This window comes from Triplophysa rosa, linkage group LG6 (assembly GCF_024868665.1).
Source record: "Triplophysa rosa linkage group LG6, Trosa_1v2, whole genome shotgun sequence".
NCBI classification, from domain to species: Eukaryota; Metazoa; Chordata; class Actinopteri; order Cypriniformes; family Nemacheilidae; genus Triplophysa; species Triplophysa rosa.
The window spans coordinates 10,228,894-10,249,942 of record NC_079895.1 but is presented as its reverse complement, the minus strand read 5'-3'; the positions used below and the strand labels follow the sequence as shown (position 1 = coordinate 10,249,942).

Genomic DNA, 21,049 nt, shown 5'->3' with positions numbered 1-21,049 from the left:
ATCACATGGCGAGCCTTTCGCCTGACATCCCACCAAATAAAATCACGGCATTTCCCCTCGGCCTCCCCCCTTCGTGCCTCTAAAACACCTCTTTTTTTAATTTACGAAGATCAGAGTAAACAGGCATGTGATGTGGAGGAGATCAGGGTTGGATGCCTGCCCTGCGCTATATCTATTTCCCATTCAAAGTTAGCGGTGAGGACAGGACATATAATTGAAAACTGCAGCTGGACTGTGTACAATCTTGTAAAAGGATGCCTTGGAAATTAGATTAATCAAGAGGCAGACATTGTGGGGAAAGTTTGTTTCGAATGCCTGACAGTATCGCTCTTTCTCTCATTTCAAATGCTGGCAGGGCAGCAGGCAGCTCCAAGGGAAATGTGCTCCTTTCATACTTGAGTAATTGATGAATTGTATGCAATATGCAAATGAGAATCCATAAATCTTATGAATGACAGCTTAATTTATGTGAGCCTTAATGAATGCAGGATTAGATTTTAATTAAATATCCTCAAAGGCACCCTGACTAGTAAGTTTTTAAAGCCTTGTTTTGAAGACTTGTTTCATATGGGTTGCGGTTACGCATAGTAAAGGATGATCGCTCTCCTCGCCGCTCTAAAGATAAGCACATCTCCGTTTCGTTAACCAAAGGGGCTGAAATGAATAAATATTGCTCTGGATATCGTATCTACCGATCTCATTTTTAACTTTCCTGGAACTGTTCATTTTCATAGGTTTGATTAGCTACGATTACTTTTCCCCCTTCTGCCGTGTCTGATCTATAACATTTTCTGCAGTGTCTTTTTAATTAACAGAATCGTCCATTAGGCACGCAAAAGTCAACCAATTAGGAATTCTCCATCAGTTCCCAGGATGTACAGGCCTGCTGCTCCTTATTAGTGCTATTAGCACTGATACAAACAATTTTAAGCTTTACAATTATAGAATGCAATTAAGGAATCGTCTTTTTGTCATTAATGATGCATTCAAATAATCATGTTTTCGGATCTTTTTTCTCCCTCTCTGAAGTTATCTCGTAGTGCACAAAGGCAGCCGCTTTTATAACCTGTACTGTATCTCTAAATGTTACGTCGGGTGCGGGGTTGTTGAAGGATTGAGAAGAAAAGCGTGTCTGGGGAACAGAGAGCCACTGTTTGTAGACTGCTGAGGGTAACTGCTCCCTTTGATTGTCTGCATTTGATCTAATATATTGTTCCTCGCAAAAGTTCACGGTTTACCAGCGGAAGCAGCTGTTCCCCCTTATAAAGCGTTTTATATGAGGTGCTCGCACATAATCCATCTATGTGGATCTGATAAGGAGTCTACCTGGTTGAGGGTGACAGGTGTGAAGAGAGAGAGAGAGAGCTGGTAGAGATAACGCAACAACAGTTCAATGCAAATAAAGAGAGAGATAAAATTGAGATATGAGGCAGGGCTGAATAATGCAGTGGTGGAACGGGCCGTCGCTGAGATATGCCTGACCTCCTCTCTCAGCTTTCCATTCATATGCAGGTGTAAATGACTGAGACAGACACCTGTGTTCTTAAGCGTTGGGTAACATTGCAGATTCCACAGTTTTGTTTTTGAAAACATACAGTATGGAAGTTTGAAGGTGATGCTGGCGGTCTATGTGTGGAATCAAAGAGATTTAGCGAGGATGTTAGTGTTTCATACTGCTGTTGAGATTTGCAATGCGATTATGGTCCTGGTGTGTCTGTGGTGGTTCATAACTTTTAAAAAGCAGTATTTTCAATCTAGCATTACAAGCAATCGTTTAAAATAGTCATTTTGATAAAAAAAATCAAATAATCTCTAATAAATAAAATGTAATGTAAAAGAAAATAAACGGGCTTATCAAAAATAAATATTGATCATAGTGAAGTATTGAAATTTTGTATTTTTATTATGATGATAATTCACTTTTAAAATCCAGTTTCGCAGTGTATTTTCTTCTCTTTTTAATGACATCTTGTTTGTCATTCAGTTTTGACAGTTCTGGGAGAAAAAAACTTTCCCTAAGAAAGACCTAATGGTGAATTTATTAATAAAGCACTTCCAGATGGGACAATTAACAAAAGTAAAGTCATTTGCACTGCTTATATTGGTGGAATTTAAATACCATAAACACTCAACTTATGAAATATCACTCCCGCGCGACTACAAATACACTGTCATTTGTACAAATTTTGATTGAGAAGTTGCATGCAGACAACAAAGACAAAGCAAAATCTTACTGAAATCCAAGTGCCACATGGAACCTTTTTAAGTAGCCTCTGAGCTTGCTCTTGCAGGTATGAATTTATAATATTTGTAAATTGTTGTGCAGAAGTTTTAGGCAGCATGAAAAAATACTAGATACTTTTCATTAAAATCATAAAAACGGCATGAATAGTTTTTATTGAGTAAACTATACAGTATAATTATATAGTCCACTAGATTAATCCACTTACTTCTCCTGGTCAAAAGTGCCCGAACACCTAAAGTGAAATCAGTATAATATATTTTTCTTAAAATATTTTTCCTTTTTGTTAGACTTTTTATGGTTTTGTAAAAAAAATTGTGAAATCAGTAATATATTTTTCTTGAAATATTTTTTTCTTTCTGTTAGGAATTTTATGGTTTTGTATAATATTTATGCAATGATTCATGATACAGTATATTTTTATGATTATAATATTATAATATTTTTCTTGTTCCGATTCATTTCCTGTGTTAGTCAGGAATAAAAATGATACTTTTTAGGACTATTTAACCCTTCTGAATCGCATCCAAAGTATAAAAAAATCCAAAAGTAAAATATTTCTGTCAAAACTGAATGAAGAGTTCCAATGGGTTGCAAGAACTAATCCTCTATTTGATGACCACCCTTGCGTGTCACATGTACAATTACTTTTTATGACTTAAGAATTTTAAACTGATATTTCCTACTGATGCATCAAAGCAGATGTAACATAGCTGTCTTTAGATTTTTGTGGAACATCCTCTCTGCCTTTGCACAGTGCTGTATATCAGGAACTGGACTCATTTGGCATTATATCATTTTCAGAGAGTTGCACGAGTTTTTTTCTGGGCATTTCTACAGAACGTGCTTACTAATGTAATCTACACACCTCTGTTTGGGAATTAATGTTTTAGATGTACAGTAGTTTCAATTAAACATAGTATTGTAATCAGTCAGCCTGAGTTATATGCTTAGATCTTACATGGAGTCCACAGCAAAGATTGAATAGTAGAAAGGAGGACCTATACCAGCCAGCATTCCATCTAATAAAACTGAGCAAAGCTGCAAAGTCAGGGGCCCTAATCTGAGCGCAGTGTGTTATTGTAGTGCAGAGACCTCGGTTTGTTATCAGGCCCTTGTTTTCTCTGCCGGCCACCACCTCAGCAAAGTAATCAATGAGGCATGTGCTGCTATCGCCCGAAAAGAAATGAAAAATAAACCAGTGATAATCCCTCAGTTAAAAGGTTATTCAGTCTGATAAAAGCTATTTTGTTAATTTATTTACACTTTGCTTCTGCGAGATAAAGAAAGGGAACAATTAGGAAATTCTAGGTTAGAGATTTGGAAAGGGCAATGACATTGTGTTAATATTTTATAAGGCCTGATTGGCGGGCTGCTGCAAGGGTCTGTATTTACAGAGACGGAGATGCTGTGATTCGTCCGCTTGTTTTGGTTGACTGTGAGTAAATGGAATAAATATCTTCATCTTTACCTTGCCCAATGACAAACAGAAAGAGGACGGGAAAGGTTAATTGCTCCATTTGAGGCAAATCAAAAGGGAATGTTCTTTCTGTAAACTTGAGCGAGACATGTATTGACTTCAGGTTAACGTTTCATCAGATGCAGTCAAAATGCGTTTCCTCATATTGTAAGGCCCACAACATATTTGGTTTTAGTGTAAATGTTGGTTGATAAGATATATGTTTTTTGACGCTTTAACAATTGTGTGCAGTTATTTCACTATTAACAGCTTTTTAAAGGCTCTTCTATATTTTAATAGACAATAGGTTTAACGCGAACACCATTGTCATTTCCTTCAAGTATAAATATTTCATAATTACACTTTAATGTTAAAATGTTAATGGAAAAAACATTGTCACACACATGAGAGGGTGAAATTAGTTTTGTATTGTGAAAGTGAGATGGTTGTATAGTGTGGGGGTCTAATCTGATTGCTTTCTCAGTGTGGTGGGACGGAGGAGATCATGTTCCAATGTGAACTCCTGGGTCAACATGGACCAAGTCCATTAAAGGAAGCATGGTTCAGGGAAAGTTCACTTCTATTTTCTTTTCACCGTGAATGCAAAATAAAAAGGAGAATTCCTACATTTGTTCCAAATTTGCCACTTTTTGGCCTTAGGCAAGTGCTGTCTGTGAAGGTTTTTAAGTTGGGATATATGATGTACTATAATGTGAACGATAAAAGGAGAGTGGTGCGTAATTATTTCGTTTTATTACTTTTGCTTTATAGCAAACAAAATAGGGCTGATTTTTCTAGTTGACCTCGAAGTCAGCTCACCCATGCATCTTTCCATTGGTCTCTTTTACTGTTAAAAGAGAGGAGTGTAAGTCGAGAAACAGGATTTATGCTAGTTTAACCATCTTCTTCACAAAATTGTTTAAAGAGCCTAGTTTTCTATCCTGTGTTGACATATTTCCTATTGATGCAAGACTTTTTGAATGGCTCAAGAACCACTTTTAGTGCTATATAGCACCAATCTTTTTTGAGTGTAGGGTACACAATATGTCTTTACACTTGATCTAAAAAAACAGATGTAGTTTTTAATAACTTGTTACTTTTTGCCACGAATTTCTCTTCCTTCTAAGTAATACAAACCACTGAGCTTTATCTAATAAATAAATGCCAGCAAACATTGTGTTCGTCCTTTAGGGGTGAAAAATGTTTATTTGTATTCCTCAGCATCACACTGAGAAAAAAAAACGTCACGCATAGTTTCTCCCATTGTGTGTTAATATACCCCAGAGTTACAAAAAAAGGAAAAGAAATTAAAAGGAAAAAGGATGTAACTAAGTTTGGTAGTGTGGTGACATCCAGCATTCGAGTGGACAGGGCATATCTTACACTCAAGTGGATCTCATGAACCATTGTTGTGCTCTACTTTTGAGGACTTTTTGTGCTGGGCTATTTAAGGACTCAGCATTCAGCACATGACAAATTGTACTTGTTCTTTTGTGAAGGTCCAGCTCTTGTTCTCCCGTCGTCCTCAGTGACCTCATAAACGCTGTTTACAGAAGCGACAAACAGTAGAGAATGCTCATACATATCTCGGCTAAATGACTGCAGTGTACTCTTGAACGTATGAGCACAGGCTGTTCTGGTTTAAGTGAAAGCGTTCTGTACTGTCGCATGATGATATTTCAGTGAAACACTCCAGCAGTTTTGTATAGAGCTGTTGTGATGTGACAAAAAAAATTCTGTTTTACTCACCCACGTCAATCCAAAACATATCTCCTGTAAAACGCAAACGGGGAATTTTGAAGATTATCCTAGCCACTTTTTGGAATGAAAGTAAACGAGCACTGGGTCTGTAAAGCTGATAAAAGTCAGTATATAATCAAATCTGTCTAGTGTATTTCTTTTTGTCAATTTTAGGGGAACCGATTTATTCAGATATTTACTTTAAAATGTTGCTGTTGAAGTCCTACATGATCTGCGTCTCCTGCTCCACTCTATACCTTCCTCAGATATGACGTAAACGCTCCAGCTCAGAGGCTAAACGTCTGCTTTGTTCACAATCCCTTGCTCTTCCCTGAGCTAAAGTTGATGTGACATTTTTGTCCATTTTTTGTCTGAGTTTTTTCCGCTTTTGTATTGTTGAGGGAGGGGGGAAAGGCTTTTACCATCACATGCTGTCTATTGAGGTCTTTCATAAATAATTCAGTCTAAGTACATTGAATGTGATGACAGCAAAACTGTCATGAAATCTCCCTCATAAGATCAAAGAGGTGTTACTATAGGAGGAGGAATTTCATTTTAAGACTTTCTGTGGGTCGGGCATATGATCATTTTTTCTCGAGGTCTCATCTGTGCCAATTCTCTCTGGGTCTCCTGTGACAAAATTGGATAAAGTATAATCTATCTGTGCCTTTAAGAAAAGAAAGTCGGTTCGTCTCGATCTTGCTTACATGCCTGTAGAGATTCTCATAATTACAGCAAATAGAAAAGCAATGAGGAAACTTAATGCCAGTTATAAGCTGCTAAAATGAATATTCAAGATGAAAGAATATGTGAGAGTTCTGCCTAAAAATTTGTTTTGTCCTTTGTATTTTCACACAGTCTTCCTTTTCTATTGTCACCTCAACAGGGTGTTTGCGAAAGGGCAAATTTCTAATTTGTTAACTCTGCTTGTGTTACAACCCCTGTCTCGTGACATTTTTAGTTTTCACTGAAATAACAATGCAGAATACCTCACCGAGATGTTTATAGTCAGGGGGAACTGGATGATGTGCTTTGTGTGATGTGGAAATGATTTGATGATCAACAGGCTGATATGGTTCAAGCTCCTTTCAGTGTGAATCGCCCAAGGCCGGACTGTATCCAATGCTGCACTTTCACATGGCTTGAAGTTTATAGCCTCTCGGTTTTCAGCGTGCAGAGTAAAGAATTTCCGTTTCAATTTCATGCCTGTCAGGAATAAAACATGATAAAATGCAATGAAACGCACAGCTCATCTGCCCAATCTGTAAATGGTCTAAACTGATACACATGACAGACTTTGGTGGTATGTGAATAAGTGAGCTTCTTAAAAGGCCTTGGGTCCCGGCGAATGCACCGTTCTTCACGTTTGACCATGAAAATGAGGTCCTGTTTAGTCATTGGAAAAGCAGAGAACAAGACCTTCAGTTAATGAAGGTCTCTTTCAATCATTGCCATTGTAACGCAAGCGCTGTGAATTTATAGACGCTCCCTCAAAAATATGTTCTATGTAATGATAACAACCACACGAAGAAGCTGTCTGTGAAGGAACGCTTGTGTAAACGTCTCTCTGGCGTTATACACGCAGCGTTGTTACAATAAATTAGAAGGAAAACGCATGGATGAACAGAACATAGCAATGTGCAAAAACGCTCGACAATCAGCTCGGAGGGGCGTTTTTGTCCTCTGTCAGAATTGTACTTGTTGTGTCATTAATCATTGCGTGATCTCGGTCACTCATTTAAAGTAATAAAAGTTTCCATCATAAACGGAGAACCGGTCCGAGTCGCTCGCTCACACCAGCTTCCAGCTAAAACTCCTATTAAATCAAGCAAGCAGAACATTTCCTAAGGCAGCCATTGCCTTTTAATTTCCTGAAGAACCCGAGAATATCATTCATTAAGAGAACTACACATATTTGGTTTTTAAAAGTCTCATAAATCAATAGTAGCCTGACTGCAATAATTATAACAAGTTAACATGGCAATTTCCAGGCTGAAAGCCGCATGGCCGGATTTTAGCATATGCAAACGAGGTAATTCAAATAGTGTAGGGATATTAATACAGAGGGGCAGGTAACGAGGTACGAGGCATGAATTATGCATCAAAAAGTGGTTGATCTTCAATAAAGGAAATGAATTCACTGTGTAATCTAATTAGTTATGGAAGTCTATTATGTCGAGCAGCAGAAAGCAACTGTCCTTGAAAAGGAATTTATTTACAGTACATGTCGGCTCATTGGAATGGAATTGCGTTGTGGAGCCGTCCGAATCTTAACGCCAACTTATGTCCCTCACCCCTCGTCTTATTTTCCCACCTCCTCTCTGTATACTTCCTGTGCCCCGCTCTGCCTCACCCTTTCCACCATTTCACTTCTGTTTTAGCTCAAGACCCGGGAGGCCTCCCAAACGGACCCAGAGTGTGACATCGCTGGAGAACCCTCACATCATGCCGCACTCCGTGCCGGGCCTCATGTCGCCAGGAATCATTCCCCCTACAGGTAACACAGGCCGGCGTCCTCAGGTTCTCACAGCGGCCCGCTGCCCATCCGTTAAATGGCACGTTGCGAAACCTGACAGTCCCCAAACTACCAGCCGTACCGTTGGCCATCTCCACCTGCCCCCTCCCTTCCCATCAGCCACATCTCCAGTATAAATTGGAGTGGAGAGTTGTTCTCTCGCAGATCATTATACGAGATGCTGCATTCTGCCTTGAGTGGATTTTAATTAGCCCTATTAAATCCACTTCACTGCTATATGTACATAGGCCGTTGTGATGTTAAAGCAAGCTTATCGCCACAACAATCAACAACAGCCGTTTGTGCCTTTAGTTTGCCTAGAGCAGGTCTTTTTGCTTTTGTTCTATTTACGGCTGGTTTGCATTGCAGTGCCTTTGAAGTCGCTCGCAAGAAAGCGCTCTGATTTACATATTGTGGTCTCAGTTGTTCTGCCATCTTTTAATAATACACAGTCATTAGGTTACAGTTAACTCGTTGTTAATGCACAGTTTATTTCTTGTGAAAGCCCTCTTGCGTATTCTTAAGCAATTATTGAGCACAAAGACATATAGTTATTTGTTTATTCTCATCTGGTACGTTGTATTGTTTTGTTTTTTTTGTCCTGCAAAGTATCTCATATACACTGCAAAATATGCAGCTTTCACATGCAGCCAATTCTTGCTTTAAGAAAAGAGCTAGACTGAGCTAAATTGATTTTAAATAGCAATGAATAATCAAATCTTCCGGTCAGTGTTTTTGTATATTTTTGTTGTTGTTTTAAGTACAAACTCCATTAAGTTTTCTGCAGTATTATTTTTCTTCTTATGTAGTTCAGTTTGCAAGTGTAGCAGTCTTTCTGTGAATGACAAAAGTGTTTAGAAATTCAAACTTGTCAATAGAGGTGGTCTCGAACAATGGACCTAAAGAATTATTGAGCCTCGCGGCTTGGGAATGTGGGTACGGCAGCCCCTCCAGTTCTGAGTGAGGTCAGCCTATCAGTGTCTTGTTTGGAAACAGGATCTCAAAGGCCATGCCGTAGAGGATGAGAGTCTTCTCTTATTAAGTTCCGAACAACCACGACAAAAAGCTTTTGATATCCAGGCCTTTAAACCTTAAGAAAGGCTCTGATCTTGACATTTCGGTTAGGACTTCTGAAGAAAAGTAACGTTTTAAACAATCAAGTTTGTGAGGGTCTTATGTTGTTTGATGGGCTGGCATACAGTGAGTAAATGTAGTGAGATTTCGCTCATGTTCGTCTTTGATCGATTCTTGTCATCTTGACAGGCACCAGGTCTGGAAGAGCGTGAACCATAGTTACAACCAGCTTCAAGCGGTACACGTTATTGTGTTCATTCAACTTGAATAATTTTGCAAAGGTTTAGGGCTTTTTTGAAGTTTGCTGAGGTATTTCACGTTCAATAGAATGTTATTTGTCCCCACACCTTTTAAAGGGCCAATTTGTAATTTTTTGGAGGATCTATTGAAACAAATGCAATATAAAATACATAACCATGTCTTCAAATGTGTATAAAGACCTTGCATAATGAAGCATTATGTTTTTATTACCTGTTTCTATCTACATAGGCCGTGGGTCCCCTTACATGGAATTTGCCATGTTGCCACTAAACAGACAAACTGCTCTACAGACCGCGTTTCGTAAATATGTTACATCCTTCAGGAAAGAAGCGAAAGTACTACGAAAGGGAAGGGGAGGGGTGGAGTGAGTCGTTGGTTGCAATTTGCAACCTCACCGCTAGATGCTGCTAAATTTCATACGCTCTACCTTTAAATAATAATAATATAATAAGATTTCAGGCTTCAGACCATTTTCCCTTATATTGAACAAGCTTCTCTATCTACAAAATAGACACGAATTTCCTAAAAGAGCAGCATATGAACTTTTAGGCCATTTTGCAAAAAATAAACAAGTTTCCTCAGAGGTGGCATCGCTCTCATAGAAATTTTATTTGCTGTAATTTTCATGTTATGTTTCTTTGAATTCCCCCCAGTAAAGCTATGCTAGGGAATCGAGTGGTACGTGTCCCACAACTTGCCTTTTTTAAATACATTCTTTAGTATCTTGCCAAAAAGCACATGCTATTAACACAACAAATCAGCTTTGTGGCAAAGGACAACATTCTACGCCCAATACTATTTGCACATGTGTCTGTTACTCATACAATGACTTCCACCTGCTTTCAGAAAGGACATCATCATTTGTGTCTCTTTCCATTTATTAAAGTGGATTTTGGCCTTTAGAGCAGATGTCCCCCTCTGAGGTCCAGAAACATTCTTCTCTTTCAGATGTATTACAGACAATTTGGCCTTCAACGCCGATTATTTCCTTTGGGCTGACGTGGTGCAAACGGATGACGCCTTAAGTTTCAAGGCGAGATGATGCCTAGTTAAGCTTCAGAATATATTTTTAACACCTCTAAACACACACACACAGGGCAAAGCCAGCAGTAACTAAAAACTAGAATAGCTAGATACATTTGACAAACAGCATTTAATGGTACTGTACGATAGATATATACTAATGCAAATGGAATAGCTCAAATGCATTTCTTAAATCAGTCGCTGCAAACAGACTCCGTGAAATTTGGCCTCGGTCTCTATTAGGAGCCCAAACAGTCAGTAGATAAGCATTTGCTTATCATCAGCTTGGCTAACTCACTCTTTGTGTACTGATGTGAAGTTAATCTGATCTTAATTTAATTACACTATTAGTGGAAGGAGGCACATACATTTCTTATTTGTTATAGGAATGTTCTGACTGAGCAGGTAGGGCAGCCCGCATGTTAATTAATAATGAACATTTTGACAATATTCAGAGGCATGACAGCGTTAAGCTAGTCTTCTGCTGGTTTCTTTTACATATTAATAGATCTTTCATTATTATTTAATATGACAGCTGCTCCAAGGGCTACGATCAGACCGCATCTCTATTATTTGCTGTTTTGTGCACAGTGTGACAGTGCCGCGCGAATCTTTATTTGTCAAAGGAGTCCCCTCCCCTCGCTGCCGTCTCGCGTCTGCCCGCTCGCCGTCTCTCAGCCACGGCTGTTTATGTGGCCGAAGAGATCCTTCTGTCTGTGAGAAAACAGACATGTGCGTCTGAATTTAAAGGTGACTTTCAAAAGTCGAAACGTTGCGCTGTTGGTGCTTTGCATACTAATGAATGCTAATTGAGGAAGGAGTGGGATGCTTGTTGTCGGGGCACAATGAGTGGACTTGTTGGCATAGTGAAGAACAATTTTTTAGACTGGTACTTTGATGTAGATATTTTGTTACAGTCAAACACCATTATGTACAATTATATACTGCAATGCAGTCTTGTTTGTCTGTATTTAATGATATTTTTGGAAAATTGTTAGAAGATCATTTAGAAAAGGATCCATAATGTAATGCTTAAGACTGTAATCTGTACCATGGTTCTCATTTGGGTATCATTATGGTTTAAAAATAATAATAATTAAAAAAATAAAGTTAAAAACGGAAATGTGTTCTTAATATTTAAAGGGATAGTTCACTCAAAAATGAAAATTCTGTCATCATTTACTCACTCTTGTCATTTTAAACCTGTATGTATTTCATTCTTCTGCAGAGCACAAAAGATATTTTAAAGAGATTTGGTAAACCCGTTGACTTGCATTGTTTTTGTGTCCGTACAATAGAAGTGAATGGGTACCCCCGTTGTTTGGTTACCAACATTCTTCAAAATATCGTTTGTGTTCGGCAGAAGAATGAAAGTCATACAGATTTGAAATGACAAGAGGGTGAGTAAATAACGACAGAATTTTCACTTTTGGGTGATCTTTCCCATGAATGTATTAATGTGTGGTTTGTTGTATTTAGCATTTCTTCTTGCTGTCTGTCAGAGCAGACCTGATGAGACGGTTCTTGGGTTACAACTAAGTAAGAACCACTTTGATTTGTTTTATACTGTAATGGACTAATTAAGCTGAAAATTATGATAACTTGTCTATTCATAACATTCACCTGTAGGAGATTCCATATCACCAGGTCAGTTTTAGTGTTTGTGTTTGACGCATTATCAAATTGAGTAATTGGCGTTTTGAAAATTCCCTTAAATGCTACTTCGATGCCCTTTGTTGCGCAAACAACCGAAAGGTAATTTTATTCGGTATTTTCTTTCCTCGGGTCTACGCTTCGCATACATCTCATTTAAAAAACAGTTGACTCTCACCCATTAGACACAAATGAAGATTGACCTTCAGTGCGACTGTAGGCCATATTTATTATGAGTGTGTGTGTGGGGTGGGGGGGGTAAGATCCGTTCGCAGCTGTAGGGCATGCATATGCAACAGCAAACGAGAGCGCCCACTCCAACATGATGTATACGATACATCAATATGGTACTGATGTACTTTAAAATGCAAACAAGCCCAGAAAGCCGGTGGCATGCAATGTTACCTGCACCATCTGCCTATTTGCTGCTGGGAAGGCAAGTTGCCGTATTAATGCCACATGTTCGATATCTCTCTGCTCCACTTTCTCTCCACGCTCAGGACAGTCGTGTCAGGGAAATGTGACAGTTGAGCGAGGATGAATTTATCAATTGGCTTCCTTGCATCAGGGGAAACAAAAGTTAAAAGGGTCATGGAACAAAGAACATTTCACTGATTGATACTAAATAACTGGATTTTCCATAACATTTTGATTGTATGTATTTAATAAGCTACTGTTTCTTAATAAATAATGATACTGTACATTCATGAATTTATTATGATTTATGTCAAATAGTCAACCAACAACTACGTAGATTGATTTTTTTTACTATTTAAATATTAGTTATAAAATGTTAAATTTAAAATGATAAAATACGTATAAAACTATTATTTTATTTATTTATTTTTGATTAGCATCATAGATTAGTATAAATTGTTTAAATAGTATTTTTGGCTATTTTTTAAATAATTATTTCATTTTTTATACAAATTATTATTCATAACATTTTAAATATAAAATATTTATACAAATATTTTATTTGTATTTATTTATTTTTAGTAAGCATGATAAATTTGCATAAATTTAGGCTAAATTTAAAGAGTTATGTCATGAATTTTTTCATGGTGATTGCTTCGAAGATATCCCAGAATCCTCATGATCTCATTTGTGAATCTATTGTATTGTAACCACTTTCAATACACTGTACGTATAAAATGAGACAGATCACAGGATTCACTGAACACCGGTGGAAAAATAGCTCGGCTCTGATTCATCCATTCACATCGTTTCATTAATCTTCATTCATGGATCCAAGGTCTCTTTCAAGGGTCTCACTTTTACTTTCTCCGAGTTGTTCAGGTGTTTTGTCATTGAAAAGGAATAAATGACAGCGAGTCAGTTCTTTATCCAATCTCCCCGGCTCCGTGGTGCTCCCTTTAAACAAATCAAACAATGGAAAAAATGATTATTGCCACTGGAGCCTTTGAATTGCAACGTTCCAAGTCATTTAGAGGGAATGATAATGAAATCACAGTCAGATGGGAATGTTCGAAGTGTGTCTATTTGATATGTCATAGACATTTGCATGTCTTTGAGAGCGTGCGTGATTTGAGCACGTTTTTGGTTTCCCACTGTTTCAGGCTGTTTGTTTTCACTTTGTCATACATCCCTACCCGTTTATTTACAAATAGAAACTATGGCAACATGTCACTCTTGATAAGTTCTCCTGACTCCATCTGTCATCATCAAAGCACAACAGCGTCATCTTTGCATTTAGAGAGAAAACGAGACGGAAATGAGAGAAGACGTATTTGACAGTCAGGTTTCCAGCGGAAAACGTTGCATCAGGCCGATGGGGCCAACTGTGTAATCACAAACAGCATAGCTACTGGTAGGGACGGGATGCCAATGATCTGCTCTAGTTAAGACGTGGTGCTAGACTTAGTGGTGCTAGTGATGGGAGAAAAGATATAGCTCTAGATGCAAAACCATCGTCAAGAAGCGTCTGAGGGCACAACCTGTTCACGATTGATCTACAAGCATTCAAACTCCTCACTTAAAGTGTATGAGATTTAGCGGCATCTAGTGGTGAGGTTGCAAATTGCAACCAACGGCTCACTCCACCCCTCCCTTTCAAAGCACTACAGAGACTGACACAGGGTTAAGATGTCATCACATTTTCGCTTCTTTGCCGAAAGGAGATAACGTATTTATGAAATGAAGAGCATTTTGTCCATTTAGGGCTACTGTAGAAACAACATGGTGAATTCCATGCAAGGGGACCCGTGGTGTATGTAGATAGAAATAGCTCATTCTAAGGTAAAAAAAAACATAACGCTTCATTATGTAAGGTCTTTAATGTATGTTATATTGTATTTTTGTCAATAGATCCTCCAAAAAATTACACATCGGACCTTTAAATGTTTAACCGTAAACAGGCCCGTATGAATCCGGAGTGCAGAATTATACAGAAATCTCAGCAGTTATCTGCAGAATCGGGCCGCCCATTATTCATAAAGTTTTACACATCCCATGCCTCCTGTGTATTTGTATATGAAATATTTTGTATTTCTATAATATATTACATAAAATATATTTTGCTACACGTGCATCCGTAAATGGATCACTGTCAGCTCTTCTAAAATGTTTAAATCTGTTACTTAGAATTCAGCAGTTTTCCCCAAATATCAAAACAGAAAATGCAGAAAAAGTCTGCAGATGCCAGTTGGCCCTTCTATTTGGTGCTTTTGAGATTGTAAAACCTTTTAGTTATTTGAATGTTACTGTTAATAAGTGTAAATGTAAAGTCACATCTATTATGTGTTTTAATCATTTGCAACTATGTTGGAAAATCTGTAAGTCTTGTAAATGTCTAGTCTAGAAGTGGTTATTGACCATACACTTGCTTTAAGCCTATATAACTCCATGCAGCAGATGAATTTTTATGATGCAGTACTCAAACCTCCTGTTTTGCCGCTACAGGCCTTACAGCCGCCGCTGCAGCAGCTGCAGCCGCCACCAACGCCGCCATTGCAGAGGCCATGAAGGTGAAGAAGATCAAACTGGAGGTGATGAGCAGCTACCACGGCAACAACACCCAGCACTGCCCTGACTCGGAAAACGGAGATCTCAGCTCAAGTGTGGGCAAGTCAACATCAGACACTATACACTGAAAGTTGTGCAACTAAATGTAACTCGTGCTGTTTTCCCGGGGAACATTTTTAAGATGTGTGCTTTAACTGTACCTGCACATTAAGCAGCAAACTTTTGTGTCTATAAGGAAACTAGGAAGCTTTGTGTAATCTCCTTTCGAGCAGTCCGTTTGTTTGGTTGTTTCCAAATTCATCATTAGCAGGTAATGCACTTTTAAAATAGCTACACATCAAATGCATCCATGAGCACTTTATCCCAAAGCTAATAGCTATTAAGCGAGCCGCTAATTCAATTTGGTGAAGAAAATTGGTTTTGAATGTCCCCCGTTTCAATTAATCGTTTCAGAGATACATTCGGATTTTTTCATCTCTCTTTGCAACATTACTTAAAGCCATTTTTTGTGGAAATTACACTGTTATATTAAACCACAAATCCATTACAAATGATTCAGTTACCATAATCCCCGAGCTGAACCGTGCGTGTGTGATTTCCATTGTGAATATCCACCCTGCGTTGAAGGATTTCCCAGCTGCGTTTGACACTGCGAGTTGTTGCAAAACACGGCGCGTTCTAAGCAGATTTATCGTAGGAAACTACGGCGCAGCTGAGGTCATCTAACAGCTAACAGCAGCGGGGGGCTTACGAGGTCACCGAAATAAAGATAAATGCGAATCGGAATAGGCGAGGCTGCGGCAATGGGGCTAATAAGAAACTGTTTTTATCTTTTTACAATTTAAATTGTAACCTTGAGCACGCAGGCTCCCTGAAGAATAATAATTCTGGGCTCCGCAGTGAGCGGAGAAGCCGAACTAGGGAGGCATTAGAAGCTCTGAGTGAAATATATGGCCGATACGCCTCTCCGGCCCATCCACAATCAATTGGATTCTTTTACTTTAATATTTACTCGCAGCGATGAGATGCTAGTCTGCATGGTGATGAACAGTCTACCTCTGGCGTTTGAAGGTGACCTGTCACTGCGTGCGGACAAATCTCTCGCTCGCAGAAATGTAGAAAATAAATCATTAAAGGCAGGCGGGCCCCTCATTCTGGGATTTAAATCACTCCCAGATTTATGATTTGAATTAATGCTTCGTTTGGTCAAAAGAACGGAGGCTGAGACAAATGATGTTTGGTACTGAAGCCATCCTAATATTGATTACTGGATGTCATTTCAATCTCTTGTTTATATCAAGCACTCTCCTGTGACGGGGTGGCCAATAGGAGTCACCCACATGTTATGAGGGCGAAATATAGCTGGTTCTATTCGGCAAAGCCAGAGGGGAAAAACAAGCGCCTTTCAGCATTTAATTGCAACATAAATTAGGTTTTTAAGTGAAATAGACAGTGTTTTCCATTCCCTTCTTCCAGCAAATTCCCTCACTGCTCCGGATCATTACGGCATTAAAACAGAAAGGTCATTTCACCAGAGAACCAAGAGAGATATCACATCAGGGTGTTTTAAAAGAGTGCCAGAGAAAACAGGCAACTGTGAAAATAAACTCTTATGTACAGTGCTCTGCTGACTTCTGCCTTTTTGAGCACGGTGATTGGCTCTAATGGTTTTAGACTGTGATTGCCTGTTCTGTGTTGCTTACGAGAACATTATGCAGCTGGAGTCCAGAGTCTGAAATCATCTGACGGATATAGGCATGACTTTACAAGAGAGGAACTCGGCTCAACTCAGACAGGAGTGGACAATGTCATGAGCAGGAAATGAACATGTGCTATATTAAAACAGCTGTTCCTGCTACGAGGTTTTATTTAGATGCACGTAGTTACATGCGAGTGTAATTATTTTTTTCTAAATGTCACTGGGGGTTACCAACAGCTTCACCACCAACGACAAGTGTTGTTTTTATATCATTATATGCAAATAATTATTATTCAGTATTAGTATGGTCAATCATGCACCAAGGGGATTGTGTCGGAGAAATGAAATATAACGTTTTTAAGTGTGTTATATATGTGGTTTACTGTAGTGTGTTTACTATGGTGTGCTAGAATGTTGCTAGGTACAATAGTTAAAAAATGTTTCCAAAGTTCCCTTAGCAAAATAAACAAAATACACATATTTTATAATAATTTTTCTTTTTTAATAATAATCATAATGATAATAATAATAATAATTATTATATTTGTTGCTAAGTGGGCTTTGGAAACATATTTTCTCATTTTTCTCCTTTTTTCTTGGGATCTTTTTATTTATTTATTGTTTTTGGTCAGAATTATTACATAAATTATATAAAACATAATACAACGTGTGAAGGACATTGTGGGGACATGCTGTTGCCGCAAATTGGATGAGCTAATATTTCTTCTGCCTTAAATATTTAACTCAAATCACTTTTGCATCACTATTATTCATTACAAAAAAAAGAGAAAAACAGTCAGCCAATTTAAGTTGGAGCTAAATGTCCAAACATCCTGAGCGAGAGAGGAGGTGAATGCGATTTAACTTAGTGTTTAGTTCCCTTTGATTCTTCCCTTGCTTTTTCTCAAGGAGGTGGTGGTTCCCCTCTCTTACAATGTGGATTGTTTCAGTGACTCACGGGAAATGGCACAATTACAGATCACAAACCAAGCAAAACATGTGCAAAACACTGCCTGGAAGAGAAACAAACAGTGATCCGTTGAGCTGACCTGAACCAAAACCTTCATTATTCCCTGAAGAAATCACCTGCCCCTTTCAACAAGAGGGAAAAATTGCTTATTTATTAATAGACTTTTTTTCAAATGTAATCTTTTTTTGTGCAAAGGCAGAAAACTACAAAGAATTCATGCATTTATTGGCACTGGGTTAAGAAATGGAAGGAGGTGAAAGAATATCTCTCTTGGTGGCCACTGGGTGCCATTTTGCTTCTGATTCCTTGCCACGGCAACGTTAATGGACCTTAAATCCTCTCCGTAATTAGATGGGGGAATTGTGTGTATCACCAACCAGATGATGCTGCCATAATGAAATAAGCGACAAACTTTCAGGCATGTGCGCGCTTTTCGACGTGCGTGTTTGTGTGGGTTTCTCTCATTTAGCGAGTTAGCTTGCTCAGACCTGGCCCAGACCTGGTGTTTAGTGTTTTGGGGACGGGGGGAGCGGGAGTCACGTCAGGCCCGGTGACAGGTGTCTATGTTAGGGACAGAATTAAAAGTGAAGGGGAGGGAGATGATGGGTGGGCCTCCCACCATCGATGAGGTCAGGCCGCTAATTCTGCCAGGCTTCTTCTGGCGGTGAAGGCCAGCACTCAAGAGATGGATCTGTAGAGAGACCGCAGCTGTAAGCATGGAGGAGCTAATTGGTCCTTATCTTGCTGTCCCATTCATCTTCATTTTTTACCAATTACTGAGCATTATCTGTGTTCTCGGTTGGATATGGGAGTTAATCCTTTTTGGTTAAGCTGCTGGTGCAGCTTGCGTATTTCCAGTGGTGCAGGGGGCGAAAGTGTCAAAGCAAAAAACAAACTCGGGAAACTTCTCATCATTGTACACAGGAAGGAATCGATTGGAAATGACATCACGGGAGAGCGGGAAAAAACAGCGGGGAGGAGGGGAATCAATTATTGGTGTTATAATTCAAGCTCTTGTTTGCAAACGTCGCATTGCGATTGATTATGTTGTTTTCATTGCGCTTGCTGTTATTGACTTGCGAAAACTATATTTTTTTCTCATCTGTGACTTCAATGCAGCCAGTCAACCAATGGTGTTTAATAGCTTCTTATAATTATTCAAAATATATTAATCTATGGCAGTCCCTTAGTACAAGTATCTCAATTTTTCTAATCATTATTTATTAAGTGTATACCTAAGATGCATGGGATGCAAGATGAGGTCAAAGGTGAACTACAGTTACCATCTAGGGTGCAGCTAAACGTGTGTTGTACGCAAAAACACACGGATAAACTTGCAAACACATAATAATAACTGTAAGAATTCATGCCTCTCATTGTACTTGTTACACTGTCAGGAGCAATCTCGTCACAAATTCAATGCATCACTGTGTCAAGCACTCAACGGCGTCTTTAACTGACACTGATGTTGGCAAAAGGAAGTCGAAAGCAGCGCGATATCTGTCTGATGAGCGCTGTCACATTTCTTCAAAGCCTATCAAAAAACGTAGACCCTGAATCCATTGTCTTTACAGCAGGCACATCCATCATGCATTGGGGCCGTGTCTCCTCTTTACAATCAGCCAGCTTGTACATTGAGCCCTCATTTAGCATAAAGCGTTCGTGCTCAATGCCGGGCCTCTTAAAATAGCTCCCCATAGAGGACGGATTGAGCGAGCCATGCCTCCTGCTCTTTGATAGGGATCTGTTTGGTCACACACAACACCAGCTGTCATCTCAGCCTCGACTGCTGTGATTTAATTAGTCTGTTTATGTCCTTTCTAATAATAAACCCTACACTGTGGAAGGACAAATCCAACAAGGGTTGTGCTTTGTTTTTCAATCTGGCAGCCTCGCACTGCTAAACGCGGAGAGGTTACGGCAAACAGCATAAAACTTCGGTTTTATTAATGCAGTTTTTGCTTTTCTGACTCTCTATTTCTAAAACTAGGTATCACACATGTCATTTGTGGAGAAGGCCTGTAATGCCACGTGACAAGCTATGCAAGATGCAAAGTGGTATATGAAACTATGAAAATGTATCATTTAAATATTATGAGCTCAATACTGAAAATTATCTGTACGAAGTAGTTCAAAATACTTGACTATTTTGCTCAAAAATGTTTATTTAAGATTATTGTCTGTAAATCAAGTCTCCTTTGCGCTTCCCAACACAATCTCACAGCAAAAACGTAACTATTTAATGATGTGGCTAATTCGTATGAATTTGTACGATCTTATTCGTACACATTAGTACGATTTGCTTTCGCGCCAGTGGCGTCAGGGGTGGGGATTCAGTATCGCTTTTTTCTAGTCAGATCTACAACGTACAAATTCATATGAATAAACCACCTCGTAAAATAGTTATGAATTCCTGTTTGTGATGAGCGCTATTTGTGTTGCTGCTGTACATCATTCCAAAAACCGTCTGTTTAGATGCCGCCTTAAAAGGGAGATGCCTATGTAGGCACTAGATTTTGGATCAGAGCCCAAGTCTCTCTTTTAAAATTCTGCTAAGAGAATAACCGACCCACAGCTAAAGGGGGAACCACGCAGTTTACTTCTGAGTCACGCCGGCAGAAAGCAGGCCTACGATTCATTCCTTATTACTCACTGACTGAGTCATTTAGCGTTCCGGAAAGTAAATGGCTTTCTTCAAAGCTGTCTCACCTGTGTCGGTTTACATTTTTGAATGCTGTTTTGTCTAGCTTTAAGCACCAACAGGGCTCTTCACGGGAAGGCAGGAAGTGTTAGTAATAGCTCTGAGACCAGGATGAGAAGCAGGGCTGAGTTTAGAGAGATGCGGTCTCTCCTGGGCATTCGCTTCTGAGTGCCTCTATTAGGCTGTTGTGCTCCTGGGAAGCAGGTGACAGATAAGTGGAGAGCGTCACACATTTTAATAGAATTTCAAAAGATAACTCGATAATCACTTACTTCGTTAATGAAGTCGAATTGCTTGTTTTAATTCCGGTTGCATCGACAGTTAGTATCAGCATAAAATTGAATATGCATGATTTTAGGAGCGGGGGTGCGGTACAAATGCGGAAAGCACTGATGTACACAAATGCCTACAACTGCAGAAACAGATTACAAAATGGGAATTGATTAAACATTATTTCTGTAATGATCCGTATCATGCTCCATCATCTTTGAAAAGCAGCCCAGCCCTACTGTATTGCAGTGAGCGGGCTACAGTATAGAAAATGATTGTAAGGCAAATATTTATGTGCCGTCTTTCAGAAGCACGAGTTTCGAAATTAATTATAAAATAAAAACAAGTGACCGGTTTACTTGTCGAGTGTCATCAACATTAAAGCTCATTCTTCATTAATCGGATGAATTAATTCAGAGGCGTTTTATTCGATGGTGAGACGCAGCGCATCGTGCAA

The 21,049-nt window shown here is 38.9% G+C and overlaps 1 protein-coding gene across 9 annotated transcripts in view; it reads left to right on the top strand.

The window, feature by feature from the left end:
• The window catches only part of dachd (dachshund d), a 104,607-nt gene that overhangs the window by 42,513 nt on the left and 41,045 nt on the right, over positions 1-21,049 (top strand). For 5 of the 9 annotated variants that reach the window (XM_057336191.1, XM_057336190.1, XM_057336195.1 and 2 more), the window contains exons 2-4: positions 7,823-7,938; positions 11,794-11,853; positions 14,890-15,051. In XM_057336191.1, the coding sequence (XP_057192174.1) occupies positions 7,823-7,938; positions 11,794-11,853; positions 14,890-15,051 (338 nt within the window). The remainder of the gene's footprint in view (positions 1-7,822; positions 7,939-11,793; positions 11,854-14,889; positions 15,052-21,049) is intronic. The other 4 variants (XM_057336197.1, XM_057336193.1, XM_057336196.1 and 1 more) reach the window with 2 other exon arrangements.